Raw genomic sequence first — 18,476 nt, 5'->3', positions numbered from 1 at the left:
TGAGACCCCGTTCCACCAGGTAAAGGGGCGGGTACAGCCCACCCCAAATGGGCGGTCTGTAACCCGCCAGAGAGTTCTATTCTTGGCCCAATGCTATTCTGCATCTTTATCAGTGACTTAGATGATGGAATTGGAAGTGTGCTTATCAAAAGTAAGCTTGTTTTCTGCTGCTTCAGAGATTAGGGCATGGGGGGATGGACTGATACTAGAGGAGAAGAGTCCACCTAAACATTAGGCCTCCTTCTTAGGAGGTTTTATAACAGACTGGATGGCCTTCTGTCAGGAGTCTTTTGATTGTGTATTCCTGCATGGCAGGGGGGTTGGACTGGATCACAGAGTCGTGGTCTTCTCCAAATCTATGATTCTATGATTCCTGAAAGCAAAGATATTTTGGAGTTGGAAAAAATGGGGCTTGAGTGTGTGAAAATGTTTGAATTGCTCTGTGCTTTTAATATACTGTGTAATCAAAATGGCTTTAGTCCTAACAATATTGCCATGCTGTGGATCAGTAAGCAACTGTCACTACGTTGAACATGTGACAACACATTCCAGAAATAAAAGCACTACCTAGTAATAGTAGTATACCAGACACTTAAAACATCTGTCTAAAAATGACTCCACATATACTGCCCGTCTTCACCTAATGCTTAACCTCAATATAATTGCTATGACATTTTTAAAGTTATCTTCTATGCAATTTCCCTGAAAGATGTATTACAACAAAATCAAATCCTCCCCGAACCAGATGCCTTGTACACCATCTATCCTGTGTCTTACTAACATTTCAGACTTACTGTATTTTCCGGCGTATAAGGAGACTGAGCGTATAAGATGACCCCCAAGTCGCGTGCAGGCAGCACCCTGGCCTACTATAGGCTGAATTAAGGGGGTCTGGCACCCACATGCACCAACTTGAGGGGGCCTCTGTGGAAGCCTGGAAGGCAGGTGTCACAAGTGGAAGTAGGGCCTCTCGCAGTCTGGCCCAAAAGGGCACTAGACGCTGCAGAAGAAGCCACTGGAGTGGAGTATCTTGGGCAGTGGTGGCAAGGCATAATGGGCTGGCTCTTTCCCTCAGCCCAACCATCCCTCTCCCGCCAGACCAGCTCTGGAGCCACTTCTCCTCCACCTTTTCCAGCTTCCAGTCCTGGAAACCAGCAATGGCAGCGAGAGAGAGAGAGACCAGCCACGGTGCCTGCTGGGATAGGAACCCACAAGGACACCCCCCCCCCCAGAGATGGAGAGATGGCTACACCATTCGCCTGTCTCTGTGGAGGCTGCCAAACACAACCCGTCGTATAAGACGGGGTTAAAAGTCATCTTATACATCGGAAAATACGATATCTCACATTCTACCCAGGTAACTTAATCCTTCTCTGGGTCCTTCTATCTACTCTCTTTCTTAGTTATACAGGGCACCCTTCCCTTATGCGGGGATCTGTTCTGGACCCCCCCCCCCCTGCATAAGGGAAAAAACCTGTATGCTCGAGCCCTATTAGAAGTAATGGGGCTTGTGCACGTGGCACGCCATGGAGCGTGCACAACCCATTACTTCTTCCGGGGCACGAGAGGAGTTTTTCCAGCATATGCTGGAAGCCGTGTATGGCGCTCCCGTGTATAACGAGGGTGCAGTGTACAATGTTCTCTTTGGGATCCCTAATCTCCAGTTAGCAAGACATAATGCTTACAAATATGAAATGTATTGTGTCCTTTCTTTTCAAAGCCAAATGAAAACTGAATTTGATCAGGGTTCACAGCATATGTAGAGCCAAACATCTGGTTGTACCTACCAGTCATTTAGAACTTTAAGAAGCATAGCTATAATTTAAGGCAATCTGCAGCTAAATTTAAACAGCTTTTCACAGGATTTTTTTCCCATTCCTCCAAAAGATGGAAGCACTAGAACAGCTTGTTTCTCCCCATTGCTTTCCTTTGAAATGGCCGAACCATTACACTGAAAGTTTCCAAAACAAGTTCAGCCTAAGGCAAAAAAAAGAAAAAAGAAAAAAGCTGGCTCAGAATGCTTCTGAGGCTGAATGGTTTACATTTGGCAAATTAAATTGAAAAGGGACATTACATGGAAAAGAAACATAACTCAATGTAACTTAGTTAAGCCTTGCCTATAAAGAGTAACTTTAACACATATGAAAGCCTTGTAGCATTTAAAGGAGGTCTTAATTAAGTCATCCTTCCATATTTACACCAAGTTATTACATTTAGTCACCAAACAACTCCAAAAAGGATTATTTACACAGTGCTTTTGAAGGAGCACGTATAGAGCAGAAAGTACCCTAGCAGTCCAAGAACTTTGGCTTTCACTAAAATATGTAACTGTATTTTGTATTCCATTGATATGGTCAGCTGACTAATCAATAAACTTGTTGTTATTGTTAAAATATATGGCCTAAATACAAATTTAGTCCCAAGGACAGCAAATCCATTAAAATGAATGGGACTTGCTTATCATCAGTCATGTAGGACTAAAATTTGATTACCCCTATGTAAACTGTCTAGAAGATACAGTATGCTTTGAAGAATGATGGCAAGCTCTACTGAAATCTCACAAACCAAATAATTGGCCAAATAATACTGTCAAGCATTAGGTGGTAGACAAATCCATATATTATTTTAATCTACACAAAATTTCAAAATCATTTAAATTAAAAAGTTATGCAAAGTAGTTTGCTATGCATAATTTATACAGGTCAAAGAACTCAGTTTTTCATGTCAAGGACTTTGATTGCCTGGGTACAAAATTTATCATCCTAATTATCATTATTAGCATGGTATATGCATCATCCTGGCCAGATGGTGAATATAAATGTGCTCCTGTATAAGTGAAATTTTTGGCAAAATTGTCATTTTCATATAATCGAACTAGAGAAGATAAAAAAGAGAACCTGTTCTTTCATTTCCAACAATTTGTTCCTCCAATCTTCTATACGGGGTGTCCATGAAAGTTTCCAGTTTTTGGCCACAATCAATCTGGCCGTGGATATCAAGTATAGTACTATCTTCCAATGCTTCCTTTCATCTACTGGATTCATAATTGAGGTCATATTTAGCAGAAACAGTTCTGGTTTCATATCAAAGTCAATGTTTAACATCAATTTAATTTCAATTTAATTTCCGAATAGATCTTGGATCAGTTTTATTAAATAAAAAAGATATGTCAAAATGGGGAAAAGATTGGGAAGATGTGATAGGTTATATAGCGAATGTTTAGCATTGTTTGATTGTATAAATACGGGCACTATTTGACAGTGAGTCAATGAATATATGTTTTTTTTTTCGCTTTTTTAGCTTCTTATGAAGGCTTATATAAATAAGACAAGATATTGGAATTGATATATGACAATTATAATAAGTGAGTTATAACTACAGGAGGATTATTTATGTAAATCTGAATCCTGACGAGCTAGATGTAATATTTGTAAATAACTAGTTATAAAATTAAAAAAAAATAAAATAAAAAAGAGAACCACATTAGTACCACATTAAGAATACACTTACGTATATAGTCATGTATAAGTCTAGAAATTTTAGTCAAAAAATTGACCCCATGGGTCAACGTAAGTTCTGTACTTAACTCTTATTTAAAAAGGAACTATCCCTTGGTGAAAGACAAGAGCACAATCTGTCCTGGAAGAACTGACCACCCTCTACTCTCTCATTCATCCGCCTTTACTGTGAGCACAGTTATGCTTGGTGGGATTTTGTAACTTATTTGGCATTGCTTTCCTCTGCTTCATCCTTTAGCTCTTTTGTTACATGACTCTAGGTTTTACCCTTGACTTATCCATGGGTCATATCAAAACCCATAATTTTGGCCCCCAAACCTGCTTATGCATGAGGTCAACCTATAGGTGAGTATATATGGTAAGTAAAAATGCATACTGAATGAGGTAGCTGAATTGATAAAGAGAGAGGCTCTAAAAGAGATAGTGGGGTGTAGCCTGCCAGCACATCTGGATTTTCACCAAGGCTCCCTTTTCCTTTGAAATTAGACTTAGAAAATTCCCCATTAATGTGCATGGGAGCTTTTTTTCTAAGCCTTACTACAAACAGTGGGGATATGTGGGGAAGCAATAGATGGGGAGGGAAATCTTAAACCTACCTTTACCCACAACCAGTCACCACCCACTTTATGCTACAGTTGGGCTTAGAAAGTTTGTTCTAAAATAAGCCAGGATGGGAGAAAGGCAGGAAGTAATTGTAATTGAACGTGGCAGGGAAAGGATAACACTTTCTGCTCTGCCATTACTTATTGCTAACTCTGGTCTCCCCATCTCATTCCCCAGGATGCAGCCTTGAGAGATGACAGAGGGAATATAGCCTTTACATTAATGAATCCCCACTCTACATCTTCCATAATTTATTGTTTTTAAGAAAAAGATTTCTAATTTTTCTGGTTCACTAATCTCTTATTTGCTGCCTCGGAAAACTATTATTTGTTATATATTTATAATACATTTGGTTTATAATATATAAGGGTTATTTCTATATTTATTTATACTCACACACATACTTGTGATTTTTTTCATACATTTCTATTTCTGTACTCCCTTTCGCCTATTCTGCAAGTGGGTCCTAAAGTTCTATGAGATTCCTCACCACCACCTTTCATTTCTAATAAAATGATGGGAAAGAATGCAGTGTCTGAAGATGCCAGCCACAGATTCTGGTGAAATATCAGGAACAAACTCTTCTAGAACACGGCCTCATAGCCTGAAAAACCCACAAAAAACAATGTACTGTTTTCATGAAGGATTTCTGAGCAGAAACTATGGAGGATACTCAGCTGCAACAGTAGCAACCAATCACTGACTTACATTTAGTGTAGAAGATGTTAAATTCTCTCACTCCTTGTGTCAGCACCTAACATATTGGACATTTGCTGGGGGCCATGTTGCTCACCAAGGTCCAAAGCAGGTGACACCATGCCAGAATCACCTAGCAGCAGCAGTGCCATAGGCAGATTTACCTGGCAATGATGATATAATGGGATGGGAGCCAAATGGTCACTCAAAATTTGACTTATTACAGTCCCATTGTCACTGCAGAGCAATTTGCAAGCAAGCATAAGGAGGTAACCAAAGTCAGTGGCACTACCAACATTACAGGGTTTTGCAGTTACATCATGCTTCGCAAATCTGAAGCAAATGATGGCAAGCTTTCACACAAAATGTGTAAGATGCTCACAACCATCTTTTGCATGGTTGATTGGTCTGGTTATTTGAAAAATGCATAGGCACCTTACCACAATGAGTTGTGGTATAAATATAACACCAAATTGCCATTTGGTACTTTGGAAATGAGTCCCGAGTTTATGCCCTGTCTTTTCTATCCCTCTTCTCCTGACACATCTGAGTTTATTTAAAATTATAGGCTATTATTACATCCAGTACTCTGGTTTGTGTTTAACCCCCACATAATGATTAAACCTTGGCTTGGAGGGCAAGAAGCACCAACTGTAGTTTATCCATTCCAATGTTAAACCCACACTATGATTTAACACAAATCTGAAGAAAGGAAATGACAGCACCAAAATGCAACTATCCTTCCAGCAAGGGGGGGAAATCCTGTCATGGTTCAAAGAATGAAGCCCTGCAAACAAGGCCTCTGTTCTATTGTATATATAACTGAACTGGCTTTAATTCTTTATGATTTTACTTTCTACTTTATGTTACTTTCTGTGTCTGCCACACATTCACCCTTGAAATTATATGAAAATAACAGCAGGGCTGTAGATATGTAGTATGAACTCAAAGCTTCTTCTGTACTTCAATAGATGGTTCTAAAGCTTTCTAAACACCATACACTTGTTAGATGCATTGTGAATTTGGAATTCAGTGCATTAAGTAGATGGGAAGAATTCTAAACTCAGACCCCTGGTGTGCTAGTCAAGAGACACAATGAAACGTCTGCCATTCTGGAATTCTCAGCAGTGAGTGAAAACATCAAATGGGGGTGGGAAATTAAAGGAGAAAACTCATGCTTAGCTTATGTGACCAATGCAGGATTGTTTCATGTTTTGCTCTGGAAATACTTGGAATTAAATTTTATTATGGTGGTTGCACTTACTAAGTCTTAACTGCTTAAAAGAGAAAGGCAAACTCTTCTATAATATTGTCTTTCCAGCTTTAATAAAAAAACTCTACTACTGAAATATGTACTACTTGCAGTACTGCATGCAGCAGTCTTCAATTTACCAAGCTGGAAATGTACTGGTGGAACCCAAGTGCTGTGTATAACTTTCAAAATTATTTTTAGCAAATCTGGATAACTGAAGACACAGTTATTTCTCAATAATTATGGAGTGTCTGTTATCCTGAGTCTTCACCATACCATTTTTCTTTTCATTAATGTACTAACAATATTTTTCTATTGGGATGAATGGAATTCTGTTATATGCCTTCTCCACTGAACCATTTGCACTGGTAATACAGACTGATTCAGCGACCCAGGGGATTGGGGGGCCTCTGAAGAAGAAAACATTCCTTCTTTACAGCTGACAGTCTCAAAATTTGAAATCCAGACACTTCACTGTCTCATGAACTGGTTTATTTGTCTTTCATATTTATATCCCACTTCTTTTCAGTCAGCTCAAGGCAGGTTCCATGGCTTGTCATCCTCCTACTTTATCTTCACAACAACTGCAGAGCCATTCACACTCTTGGAGGAGTGTAGCAGATAGATACAACTGGTTAGATTCTAATAAATCCTTAGAAATGCTTTATTCTGATCATATACTAATTTCATTTTACATCAGTGTATGTGTGTGTGTGTGTGTGTGTGTGAGAGAGAGAGAGAGAGAGAGAGAGTTGTTATCTTATACAGTTGTGTATAAGTCAACCTCACATATAAATTGAGTTCAGGTTTGTGGCCCAAAATTATGGATTTTGATATGACCCACGGATAGGTCAAAGGTAAAACATAGGGGCATGTAATAAAGGAATATAAAGGACAAAGCAAAGGAAAATGATGCCGAAGGACTTTAAAAATTCTGGTAGGCACAACTGTTTGTGCTCACCTTGAAGGCTGGATGGATAAGGAGGAAGCTATGGTAAATGGTGGTGATGTGATGTGTGGAGGAGGTAGACCTTTTTGAATGCCTGGGCAGGGGGGAAGGCTTAGAAAATGTGCACATGTCAAAAAGGATGCAAAGGCAAGCGTTACTGTGCAGTATTGACTCTTACCAAAAAAGGAACCATCCCCTTCTATGAGCAGAATGGTGAAAGGTGAGAGCTTAGTCCATCCTGGGAGAACCTAAAAGAAGCACCGACCCTTCTATTCTCTCAACACTCCTTTGAGGGAAGGTACCAAGAGCTGTTAGTGCCACAGTTTCCCTGCCCAGGCATTCAAAAAGGTCATAGTTCATCACTGAAACAACTATTCAACACTGACTGTTTTGTGATGCAAGGCTACCAAACAAAACTCAACAAGACTGTGGCCTTTGCTGCAATCAGCACTTTGTTCCATGACTACTATTCTAAAAAGCAGAACTGTTAAGATTAGGTCACTGCCACTCTTTACTCCTCAACACATATTGAGGAATTCCTCAAAACATACAAACTCCACTTTATGCAAATTATCAAAATAGAGTCTGAGATATCTGTTTATACAGTATAACATAGAGAATTCTGTAATACTGAAATCAATATTTGATAACATGCTTTGAAACTGTGTAGTCATATTTGAAAAATGAAATATTAATAGCACTGTAATGCACCTTTGTGAGAACAAGTGTGGTATAGCACTTTGAGTGTTGGACTAGGACAATGGGAGACCAAGGTTCAAATCCCTGCTCAGGCATGGAACCTTACTGGGTGGTCTTGGGCAAGTCACACACTCTCAGCCTCAGATGGAAGAAAATGCAACCCCTCCCAGAATAAATTCTGTCAAAAAACCAACAGCATGGGAGATTCATCTAACAACAACAAACTGAAAAAAGGAGTAATTTCTACCTAGGTGTCCTGATGCTGGCAAACTAAGAATTTGTATGCTATTTAACTACAAAAATATATGATACCAATATGTTATCTGTTTTTTTAAAGGTCCAGAAATCTTAATATTTTAGTTGAAATTTAGGAAGGGTTGGCCGAGTTCATATTTACGATACCCTCAAGTGCTTACAACATATTCCCCAAATCTAAATGCTAGTTCTAACTAAAAGAAACTCATTGCATTAACTGCTGAATGATGAGTCAACACTTAAATAAATCCCACTGTTTCAATGTGTCTACTTTATCTAGCAACAGTTGGATTTAGCCTACATGATTTAAATCCCATTGCTACAAAATAATGTTCATTTGAATAACACTGCTGCCATCTGAAGATGCCAATAAACTATCCAATCTAAAATACTGTGGACATAGCAGAGTTTCCAAGTTTCTTGTTATAACAGCAGATCTACCCCACCAACAAACCAATTCTCACCCATCTAATTCAGTGCAACCAATTGCCTTTGGGAGCCAGCCCTTGCATATGACTACTTGCCAGCCATTATTATTACTGCACCTGCATTCAGAAAGAGACAATGAAAACTATGTGGCGAGCTGTAAATGGAGCATTCCAGCACATTTATTCTTCACACAGATTTAAAAGAAAATTAAAAGACTGAGGTCATAGGCTAGCAGAAATATTCATAGTATTATCTGTCTCTTTTAAAATTTAACTTGCAAAAAACTACTATACAAAAACATTAATACAGAGTAATCAAAATCAACATGCAAACAATATCTAGTTTACGAACATAAATACAGTATTACACAGTCTAGTTTACACTATTTTTATAATCTCAGTAGGAATACTTCCCAAACAATAATGTTATGATAGTGGGGTTTTATTATTTTTTTAAAAAAAATAATAGAAAGCAACTCTTTGAGCAATTTTACCTATTAAAAATCCATTAGCAGACTAAACAACTCGGGGTCATTCTGAAATTGTAACATTTAAACTGTTTCTACCAATTCTGTTTTACTGCTCTCTTTCTACAAAATTCTGTTTATTTGTGTGCAGTATGGCTCCTTTTGCTTTTTAAAGAGTACAAGTTTACTTTTTTAAAGAGTACAAGTTTAATTCCACAGTCTAGCAACAAACAAATCAGGACAAATTATGGCATACACGAAATTCTGCTAAGACTACCATATACAATTAGACAAGCAATTCAGAAGTTTTATAACACAAATTAAGCAGAGGAGCCAGACTTCTATTTTGATGGGGAAGAGTTCCAATTATATTTCTGGCTCTAGATTTAAGATTTTTTTTTTTGGGGGGGGGGGAATGAACAAAATGAGGTGAGGTGAAGTAAAGACCAACAAAACTGAAGCAAAACTGTGTCCTTTACTACTATTTCCCCACTTTATAAACTGTTCAGATGGAGAAATTGCTTTGGATTTGTTCTAAATTAAATTTTCTAAAAACTACACAAACAATCCATACCAACTATAAAGGAAAAGCAAAATACAATATGAAATGCTACATTTCACAGGGACTCAATATTATTCAAGGAAAACCAAGACAAGGGGCTGTACAGATTAGAAGGGTGGCCAGAGACCATCCCTTTTTCCTCTGTATCGTTGCTGTGGCAACCGCACAACCACAATAATGACCCGCCCCAAAAAGGGGCTGCGAAATGCCCTGGCACGCATCGATGATGCAAGTGTGGCACCACGATGTGCAGACACTGTGCCACGCTTGTGTCATCATGGTAGCCCTCGTGTGGACAGGAAGCCGCCATAATGGCGGTGTCCATATGGACTAGGGTTTGGGAGTATGCAGTTGCTGCGTGCTCCTGAACCTTAGAATCGGCGCCGGCACACCGCTTCCCACCCATATGTACCGGGCCAAAGTTATAAAAATGTCAGTTACCCAGAATTCTTGAAATGAACAGGCCTACTTAACAAAATGTAAAGGATTGCTAGTCCCTCTGGTCTGTACATGTATATGCATGCATACTCCCTCTCCCCACAATACCACCAGTGGCAGCATACAGTTTCCATATTCTGGAAAGTTACTGCCTTCTGGAACACCAGATTACATGGCTTAGATCTTGTAGATTTGTGACCTCCGTGACTGAGTCTATCCATCAGGCTTCTTTCTACAGCCCTGCACTTTCCCAAGTACAGTCTGCCCTTCCCTTATGCAGGGGAATCTGTTACTTCTTCCAGGGCACGTCAGCATTTTTCCCAGTGCCCGTATAACGTGGGCACACTGTATTAATGTCTTTTTGAGTGAATCATGCCTTCTCATGATGTGATCAAAATCAGACAGCCTCAGTTTCATTATCTTGGCCTTGGCTTCCAGGGGAGATTTTTGGTTTTGATCTGTTCAAGGACCCATTGTTTGTCTTTTTGCTGTCGACATTAGGCTCAGCATTCTTCTCCAGCACCACATCTCAAATGTGTTGATTCTTTTCCTATCCGTTTTCTTCACTGTCCAGTTCTCACATCCGTACATGGTGATGGAGAATACTATGGCTTGGATGAGTCTGACTTTAGTGCTCTGTTGTATGTCTATACACTTTAGGGTCTTCTCTAGTTCTTTCATAGCTGCCCTTCCCATTCCTAATCTTCTTATTTCTTGGCTGCAGTCAACATTCCTACCAATGTTTGATCCTAGGTATGGGAACACTTTATTTCAATTTCCTCGTTGTCTAGGTTGAATTTATGTATTTCTTCCATGGTTATTATTTTTGTTTTGGTTATGTTCAGTACTAAGCCTGCCTTTGCACTCTCATCTTCAACCTTCTTTAGTAATTGTTCTAAATCTGTGATGTTTCTCTCTGGTAATATGGTGATGCTCGTATATCTAAGACTGTTCAAATAGGATTCAGGAAAGGCAGAGGCACCAGGGACCACACTGCAAACATAAGATGGCTAATGGAGCTCACCAAAGCATTCCAAAAGAAAATCAGCATATGTTTTATAGACACAAAGCAAAGCCTTTGACTGAATAGATCATGAAAAGCTATGCATGGCTCTTAAAGACATGGGAATGCCACTACATTTGATAGGCGTAATGAGAAGTCTGTACTTAGGACAAGAGACTATGGTTAGAAAGTATTTGGAGAAACAGATTGGTTCCCAATTGGCAAAGGGGTCAGGCAAGACTGCATATTATCATCCTACTTGTTCAAGTTGTATGCAGAAAACATGATAAGAATAGCAGCAGAAGAATGTGTGAAGATAGGAGGAAGCAATGCATAAGTAAAGCAGTTTGACTCTAGATGCTATGGTTCTGTCCTAAAGAATCCTGGGATTTGTAGTCTGGTGTGGCACTACACCTCTCTGAAAAACCAGGCTAAATACTTCACCAAGCTACAAATCCCAGGATTCCACAGGATGGAGCCATGACCATTAAAGTGGGATCAACCTATTTTATTTCTGCAGGGTGGAAGAGCTGAATGAAGATCACAGATAAGGGAGAAGAGATCAAAAGCTATTAACTAATGAAAGACTGCTACAACAATATCAGTATGCCATATGCATGGTTCTCCCTATGCCACACTAGCATGACAGATAGGAAAGAAAGGGTTACTGTCCTTCCAGTTATTCTTTTATGCTACAAAGTGACAATTATAACATTAAGGCAGCATAAAGGTGGCATTCTGTTTAAAGCTTCTCAAAGCAAATCAATCTCTTAATTTAGAAAAAAAAACTAAGGCCATTTTTGAGAGCAGTCTTTCTTCAAAGATTTTACAGCCTGAATAATCAGCTGCAGCAGAAGCCTAGCCATTTGTTTAGAAAGAATTTAATCTAATATCAAATTTAAACTGTGTAAAAAATATGAAATGAAATTAGATACGGACTGAGAGAGAGGCCTCATTTCAAATCAGAGAAAAGCAATTCTGCAGAGATAAAGCTGTTTATTAAGAATACATTCCACCTCTCCAGCCCTCCAAAGACAAACCACAGAGCTGTGTGCAAAGCTAGACAATCTGGGCAGCCAGCCATAAAACATCACTTCTGCAGCACAGATACTGCTTTCACTCTCTTAAGCCCTCCACAGCTGTAAAATATAACAAGAGGGACTCTGGTAACCGTACTTCACTGCCACAGACTCTATGATTCATGAGTGAAAGTTTGTACATGGATTACATTTTTCCTTAAGATATAAAACCACACCCAAAAAAAGCATTCACAATTAATGTTCTGGAAATGTGGAGAAAATAAAAATCTAAAAACTGGCTGTCAAATGCTGACAACTGACACTGGTCATAATAGCTTTCCCCAGAAAAGACAAAAATAGCTTACAATTACAGCAGGCTTAACATAAGCCAATGAGATCATGAGTTTAAAAGAGACTCATAAAACATGTTGTTTATGACTGGAGAATCATACTGCTTGCTGAAAATGCAACACACATTTATGAAAGGAAATGCCTACAATTATAATCTTGCTTTTAATGTAAAACCTTGGTCAAAATGCAACGCATCATAGAGTATTCTGCATGCACAGGGGAGCTTTTCAGCCTCTCTCCCCCAGCAGCTCTACAGAGACCTCAGAAATAATGGGACCTCCAGAATAGCACCACTCAAACAACTAAAATAAACATCTCCCTATGTCCGTGCAAAAGCGTGCCTCTTTGGATCCCAGCTCTTGTACACATACTATACAGCAGATTCTGCAGAAATCAATGGACCAGTCTTCCAATTTCTGATTGGCCTGTGAGATATAACAGTATGTGTGATTCATCATTCTCCAGAACTTGCTATATTTATCCACTACAGACAAAAATGCTGTAGAATTGAAAGCCAAGTTTATAATTCAGTTTGTCATTTCCAGAGCACATTACAATTCAACAAAATACTTTGGGTCTTTAAATTCTCTTTGACCTGGCTGATATCTTCATAAAGCTACTGGAAACCTCTAGGCATTATCACCAGAAGGCATCAGCTGATACTAAATTGGCTAGACTGCAGCATCATCAGGCACTTAAAAGGTTTCTTATCATTCATCTCTAGTGCTAAAACGGAGTGATGAACTCCTTCCTGGAGCTTCAAGATGGGGAGGGGGTATGCTTCAACATTATCTCCAACATTATGACATTATCTTGTAATCTGAGTTTTTAATGTTTTTTTAATGTCAATAACAGCAACAATGCTGATTATGATGCTGCTGCTGAAACATCACAAACTATAAAGGATTGTGAACCCATATTCTATGGTTCATGTGACACAATTTAGGGGATTCGCAAATGTACCAGTCTAAACATTTTTAAAGGGCTGTGCCTGAAATCATAACATAGCACAAGTAACAGATTTTAAAAGGTGAAGAATTTGCACATATAGCTTTAACTCTGCAGTGTTCTCAGAAGGACTTTCTCTAGCAATTCTTTCCATCTGAAAGCCTTCCTTTACTGAAGGAAAAGGCTGCCCCACCCCTGACCTCCTCCTCCAGCTTGTTTTGGAAAGGAGCCAGATGACAGCATTGGGAAAAGAGCATATTTATCTCAACAAGACCAGCTGCACAGAGCAACTAACTAATTCTGAGGTATCATCCTGTCTTTGTGTGTGTGTGTGTGTCCATGCACACACGCGCGCACCACAAAAATTCTGTGTGCCAAATCATGAGCATCTTGATGTTTTAACAGGTATATTTCTGAAGATCAAAATTTTAGAAAACAAATGTTCTAAAATCAGGAATCACTATGGCAACCGCGTCGCTTGTAAATAAAGCTGAATTCTCTACTGATGGGAATTTGTTTGCATTTTTAAATAGTAGACAAGAAAATACAGACAAATGTTTTTGCTACACTAGTCTATTTGCATAAAAAGGGGGTTTTCAGTGTCCTAAAATGAAAATTTTGAGACACTGTTTTGATGCTTGAGCTTCATACCTTGGAAAAATGTCTGAAGATCTAACCACACACACACACACAAAACAGACACCCTCAAAAAGCTGTTTTGTGGGCCTATGGTTTTTCTATGTTGATCACATGATTCTTGAATTTGTGACAAATTGAATACTGAATTTAGTATTTGAAGATGTAGAAATTGCTGAAATGTTTAAGTACTTTCCTAATATTTATCTGCTCAAGAGGATTAATAAGCATACTTTTGCTCCAACTTCAGGAATAAATCAAGAAATCACAGAAGTAATTTTAAAATCCAATTTTTGCTTAGCAACAGAGGGGAAAACTATTGGTCAGAGATTGTGATTAAGGATCTCTTTCAGACAATACAAAGCAATCAGCATTTAAAAAGCTTCAGGAGGTTTGTCTGGAACATTACTTCAATACAAAGAACACTGTTTGGTTTCACTATAGCGGGATATAGTGAAGGAGCATAATATGAAGTCAAAACCAGGCATTTCTACTTAGAGATTTCATTAGGGGATAGCTTCACCGAAGGACTCGGGGCAACAGATAAGTATACGGACCAGTTCCTTGCTGTTCATCCCTCCCACCATACAGTTTTCCTGCCTTTTCATTTCTCAAAGCCATGTCAGTTCAATAATGGAAAGAATGCACTGCTTGAGAGATGATGGCTTAGAAGAACACTGGTCCTTGATGAGCTTCTGCTCATTTAGTTAAAAATATACTAACACTGTGATAATATGCATCAAGATAAACAAGGGAGAACTAACAGTTTATTAAACTATACAACGTGTGATAATGTTTTTAAAGTGTTTTACAGTTTTGTTGTGTTGAAACAAGAACAGCCCTCCTGCATCAGACCAATGGCCTTTTTGGTCTAGCAATTTTGGCTTCCCACATTGGTCAAATGGATGTCTATGGGAAGCACAACAGCAAGACATGAAGTCAATGCCTTCCTTCTTTACCAACAATTGGTATTTAATGGTAGTCTGTATCTGACCCTGGAAGTAGTATATAGTCATCGTGACATGGTATCTTTCTCCTTCATGAATATACCTACTCCCAATTTAATGCCACAAGTACTGGCAGATATTACTATTTCTTGCAGCAGTAAATTCAATTGTTTACCTCTATGCTGTGCAAAGTGGCATTCACATTTACTTGATTTTTCTCCCCACCACCACTCAGCTTTACCACATAATCTAGATTTTACTATTATGAGAGGGAGAAAGAATGTGTCCATTTTTTCAGTCCTAAGCATATGTATACATGTGTCATGCCTCCCCTTACTCCCACCCCCAAAATCAAAAAAATCATATATTACAACCCTGAGGAGATTTATTGTAGGTCCAGCCATCTGATAATTTTGGTTGCCCTTTCAGGTACGTTCTCCGATTTTACAATATTGCTTTTGAGCTGCAGTCATCAATACTGTACGCAGTGTTCCCAGTGTTGTCAGACCACTGATTCACAGAAAGGCAACACAATAGCAATAATTTTATTGTCTGTCCTTTTTAAAACAATTCTCAACAAGGAATACACATTTTTTCATGGCTGCTGATCCAAGACTGGATCAATATTTTCACTGAGATATATCCCCAAACCCCAAGGTCTCTTTGCCTTGGTCAGTCACTCCCATTTTCTCTTTCAGAATAATGAACTGAATGGACTGTGGAAAGTTTAACCCCCTTGCGTTTGTCACCTTCACAGTGTAAGAGCTACTGTTAGAAGTTCTACCATTCACTGGGCCAATTTATTCTTGAATGTGTTTTTGCAATGAAAGCAGCTTCTCACCAGACACCAAAAAATGCATCTTTATTTATGTTACTGCATTACTAGACATCTCCTTCACAATGCTTTCCTCTTTCCTAATCTTCTTTGTGTATTAACCTGTACACAGGGCAGGTAACAATGTGGACAGCATCACATCTGTCATAACTAAATTACATCTATATATGTTTTACAATAACTTTATTAATAAAGCATGACGGTAGCTGTCAAGGGAATATTAAAAATAGTTCACAAGTGGGTATAGTAAGCAGAAAGGGTAAGGAAAGGGGTATCAACATCTTAAGATGAGAACCACAAATACTGTACAAGCAAGCAATGATAGAAAAAACAACAACTATGAGATTTCCCCTGTGAGAAACTGTTCATCTCTTCTCTATTAGCATTCCGAAATTTAATAAGTACTATGTGAATATAAACAATCACGCAGAACACTGTAAGCCAGGAGTCATTGAGCCAGAAATGAATGATCCAGAAGTGAATCTCGTAAGATAAAAAGCATTACAGGCTTTTCAAAACATCTGCTAAATGCCCATTTCTTATTTGTAATACCCCATGTGAGTTTTACTCTCATCCTAAATTTCAGCACCTACAATAAACAACGCACAATTACTAGAGCAATGCCCTTTTGCTTCCTATAAAATGACAAAAGCAAATAACGGTTTTTACAAAATTCCCAACTGAAATGATTTCCACAACTAGTATTTCCCATCATTTAAATTAACCATAGTGAGGAAGGTTGTATTTTAAGACTACATCCTATCTTTCCATGCATGAACTATGACACTTCTAAGCAGCTTAGTCTTTGACAGGGATGAAAGTAAGGGTTTTTCACATAATAAACTTCGACTGGCGCCTTTGAGAGGGTTTCTCTCGTGGTGAAGCCCTACTTTGTGTGTTCATTCTTTAGCAGTTCACATTCCACTGAGTCATACTTCATATGAAGGGAGGGGGAGGTTGCCTTGTTTTAATCACACTCAAATAAATAACTAAATGATACAATGGAGGTGAAATTTACATTCTGAAAAGGAAAAGCTCCAGGCATCTTTTTATAGCTGGCTGTAGGTAGGCAAGGATGAAGTTCAAGTTTTGTCCACTTGGTTACACTGAGCCTTCCTTCCCATTCCAGCCACACTTGAACCAAGACAAATTGCCAAGGCTAATTATCACTGTTTCCCAAACATTACATCACATGGTACTGAGAGATGCTACCAACAGCATGCACTAATACCATTCGACACTAATGCGTTTGCAGAATTGGGGAGCTTTTTCTTGCCCTTTTAAAAAAAAAGTGGAACACTTATTTTTACTGAAACACAAAATACGATTAAGAAACCGTAGGTTTTCCTTTTTAAGCACCGAATGGTATCCTTCCAGGATATTTTAGCCTCTGAATATGATGGATTCTTATAAAGGGACACTTCATGGGACATTTTAAAACTGTGTGGTGATATTAAAAAATACTGCAGGGCTGGGTGGCATTGTGATCTGGAGAGAGAGCTGCATGCACTGGACTACTTAGATTTCAAATAGCCCTTTGCCCGCTTCCATGCCAAGAGAAGGGAGCAACACCCTCCTCTTACCTTTGCTTCGCTTCCTTCTGGGGCTCTTTGGCAGCTTTCGACTCAGTCTCCTCGAAAAAGAACAACGAGCGAGTAGTATTTTGTCGGATGTCTGGGAGTCCCACTAGCAGTGCTCCTTTCCTTGACGTTTTGCTTCTCTTACAAAAAAGTACCCGTATTTTTCAACGATGATGAGTATGGAAAAAAACGAAATCTCACGCGGCCAAGAAGTCAGGTTTGTGTTTGTTTGTTTTGTGTGTGTGTGTGTGTGTGTGTGTGTATATATATATATTTATGCCCGTTCCAAATTACAAAGAGGGAGAAGAAGAAGAAGGAGAAAAATCACCAAAAATAACCTGCCAGGAAGGTGAAGGAGCCAAGGAACCCACAGCATCCAAGTGGAAGAGCTCCACGCTCCAGTTTGATTCCAGCCCAGAGGAGGAGTGAAGTGCAGCAGAGAGAGAGAGAGAGAGAGAGAGAGAGAGGAGGCAGGTCCCGATTCCAAAAACAAGGCTAGGTCCGTATTGTTATTATTATTAATATTATTATTTCCAGTGGAGAAGCAAAGCCAGCGGTTGTTGTTGTTGTTGCTGTTACAGGAGTCCGAGAGCTAGAGTTTTGCACACCATTTGTTGTTGTTGGTTTTTTTATTTTCAAAGCTCAGGGATCGACAGAGAGAGAGAGAGAGAGAGAGAGAAAGGATATACAGAGTGTGGAAAATAAAAGGGGAGGGCTTTGTGGTTGATCAGAAGAAAACAGGGCTTTCGGAGAGGTCTGCCTCGTCGCAGTCTAGACAGCCGCTTTCAAAAGTGCAAATTAAACCGGAGGAAGCCGGAAAGCCATCCACAACAAAACAGAGAATCAAAATTAGAAAAAAGGGGGTGGGGAAGAGTTTTTGAAAAGGAAAAGGGAAAAGGGGATCGTCAAAAAGGGGATCCACAGCAGAGCAGTCTCTCCCTCTCTCTCACAGAGGCATCCCAGATGCATCGATTTACACAGTCTCTGGAAAGGGAAATCCAAAGGGATCCAGGCAGGCTGTGTGTACCTCGCAGGGATCCACTAGCTTCTCCAGGAGGGATCCACCCGTCGTGTGTGCCTCTCCCAGGGGATCCTCCTCCCAGGGCCCAGGATGGACTCTCTCTCTCCCCCTGTGTATGTGTCTCTCTCTCTCTTCCAGAGGGGGATCCACTAGGTCTCTTCGCGCGCTCCCTCGATCGCAGGGGATCCCGGGGCGATCCAGTAGCTGAGTTTCTCTCTGTTGTCCCCTCCAGTCCTCAGGGGGATCCACCCAGTTAGGAACCCAGCCGC

The 18,476-nt window shown here is 39.4% G+C and overlaps 1 protein-coding gene across 2 annotated transcripts in view; it reads right to left on the bottom strand.

Moving 5' to 3' along the window:
• The window catches only part of TNRC6C (trinucleotide repeat containing adaptor 6C), a 164,402-nt gene extending 146,197 nt beyond the window's left edge, over positions 1-18,205 (bottom strand). The window contains exons 1-2 of one of the 2 annotated variants that reach the window (XM_089534910.1): positions 8,437-8,519; positions 1,788-1,977 (exon numbers count right to left, since the gene is read on the bottom strand). In XM_089534910.1, the coding sequence (XP_089391036.1) occupies positions 1,788-1,813 (26 nt within the window). In that variant the 5' untranslated portion in view covers positions 1,814-1,977; positions 8,437-8,519. Of the gene's footprint in view, positions 1-1,787; positions 1,978-8,436; positions 8,520-17,189 lie in introns of those variants that run through there. The other variant, XM_089534920.1, reaches the window with a different exon arrangement.
• Positions 18,206-18,476: the final 271 nt, after the last annotated feature.

This window comes from Sceloporus occidentalis, unplaced genomic scaffold, assembly GCF_023333645.1.
Source record: "Sceloporus occidentalis isolate IW3139 unplaced genomic scaffold, rSceOcc1.0.p SCAF_1, whole genome shotgun sequence".
NCBI classification, from domain to species: Eukaryota; Metazoa; Chordata; class Lepidosauria; order Squamata; family Phrynosomatidae; genus Sceloporus; species Sceloporus occidentalis.
Note: the sequence above shows the minus strand (reverse complement) of the source record. Positions and strands in the feature narration are given on the sequence as shown.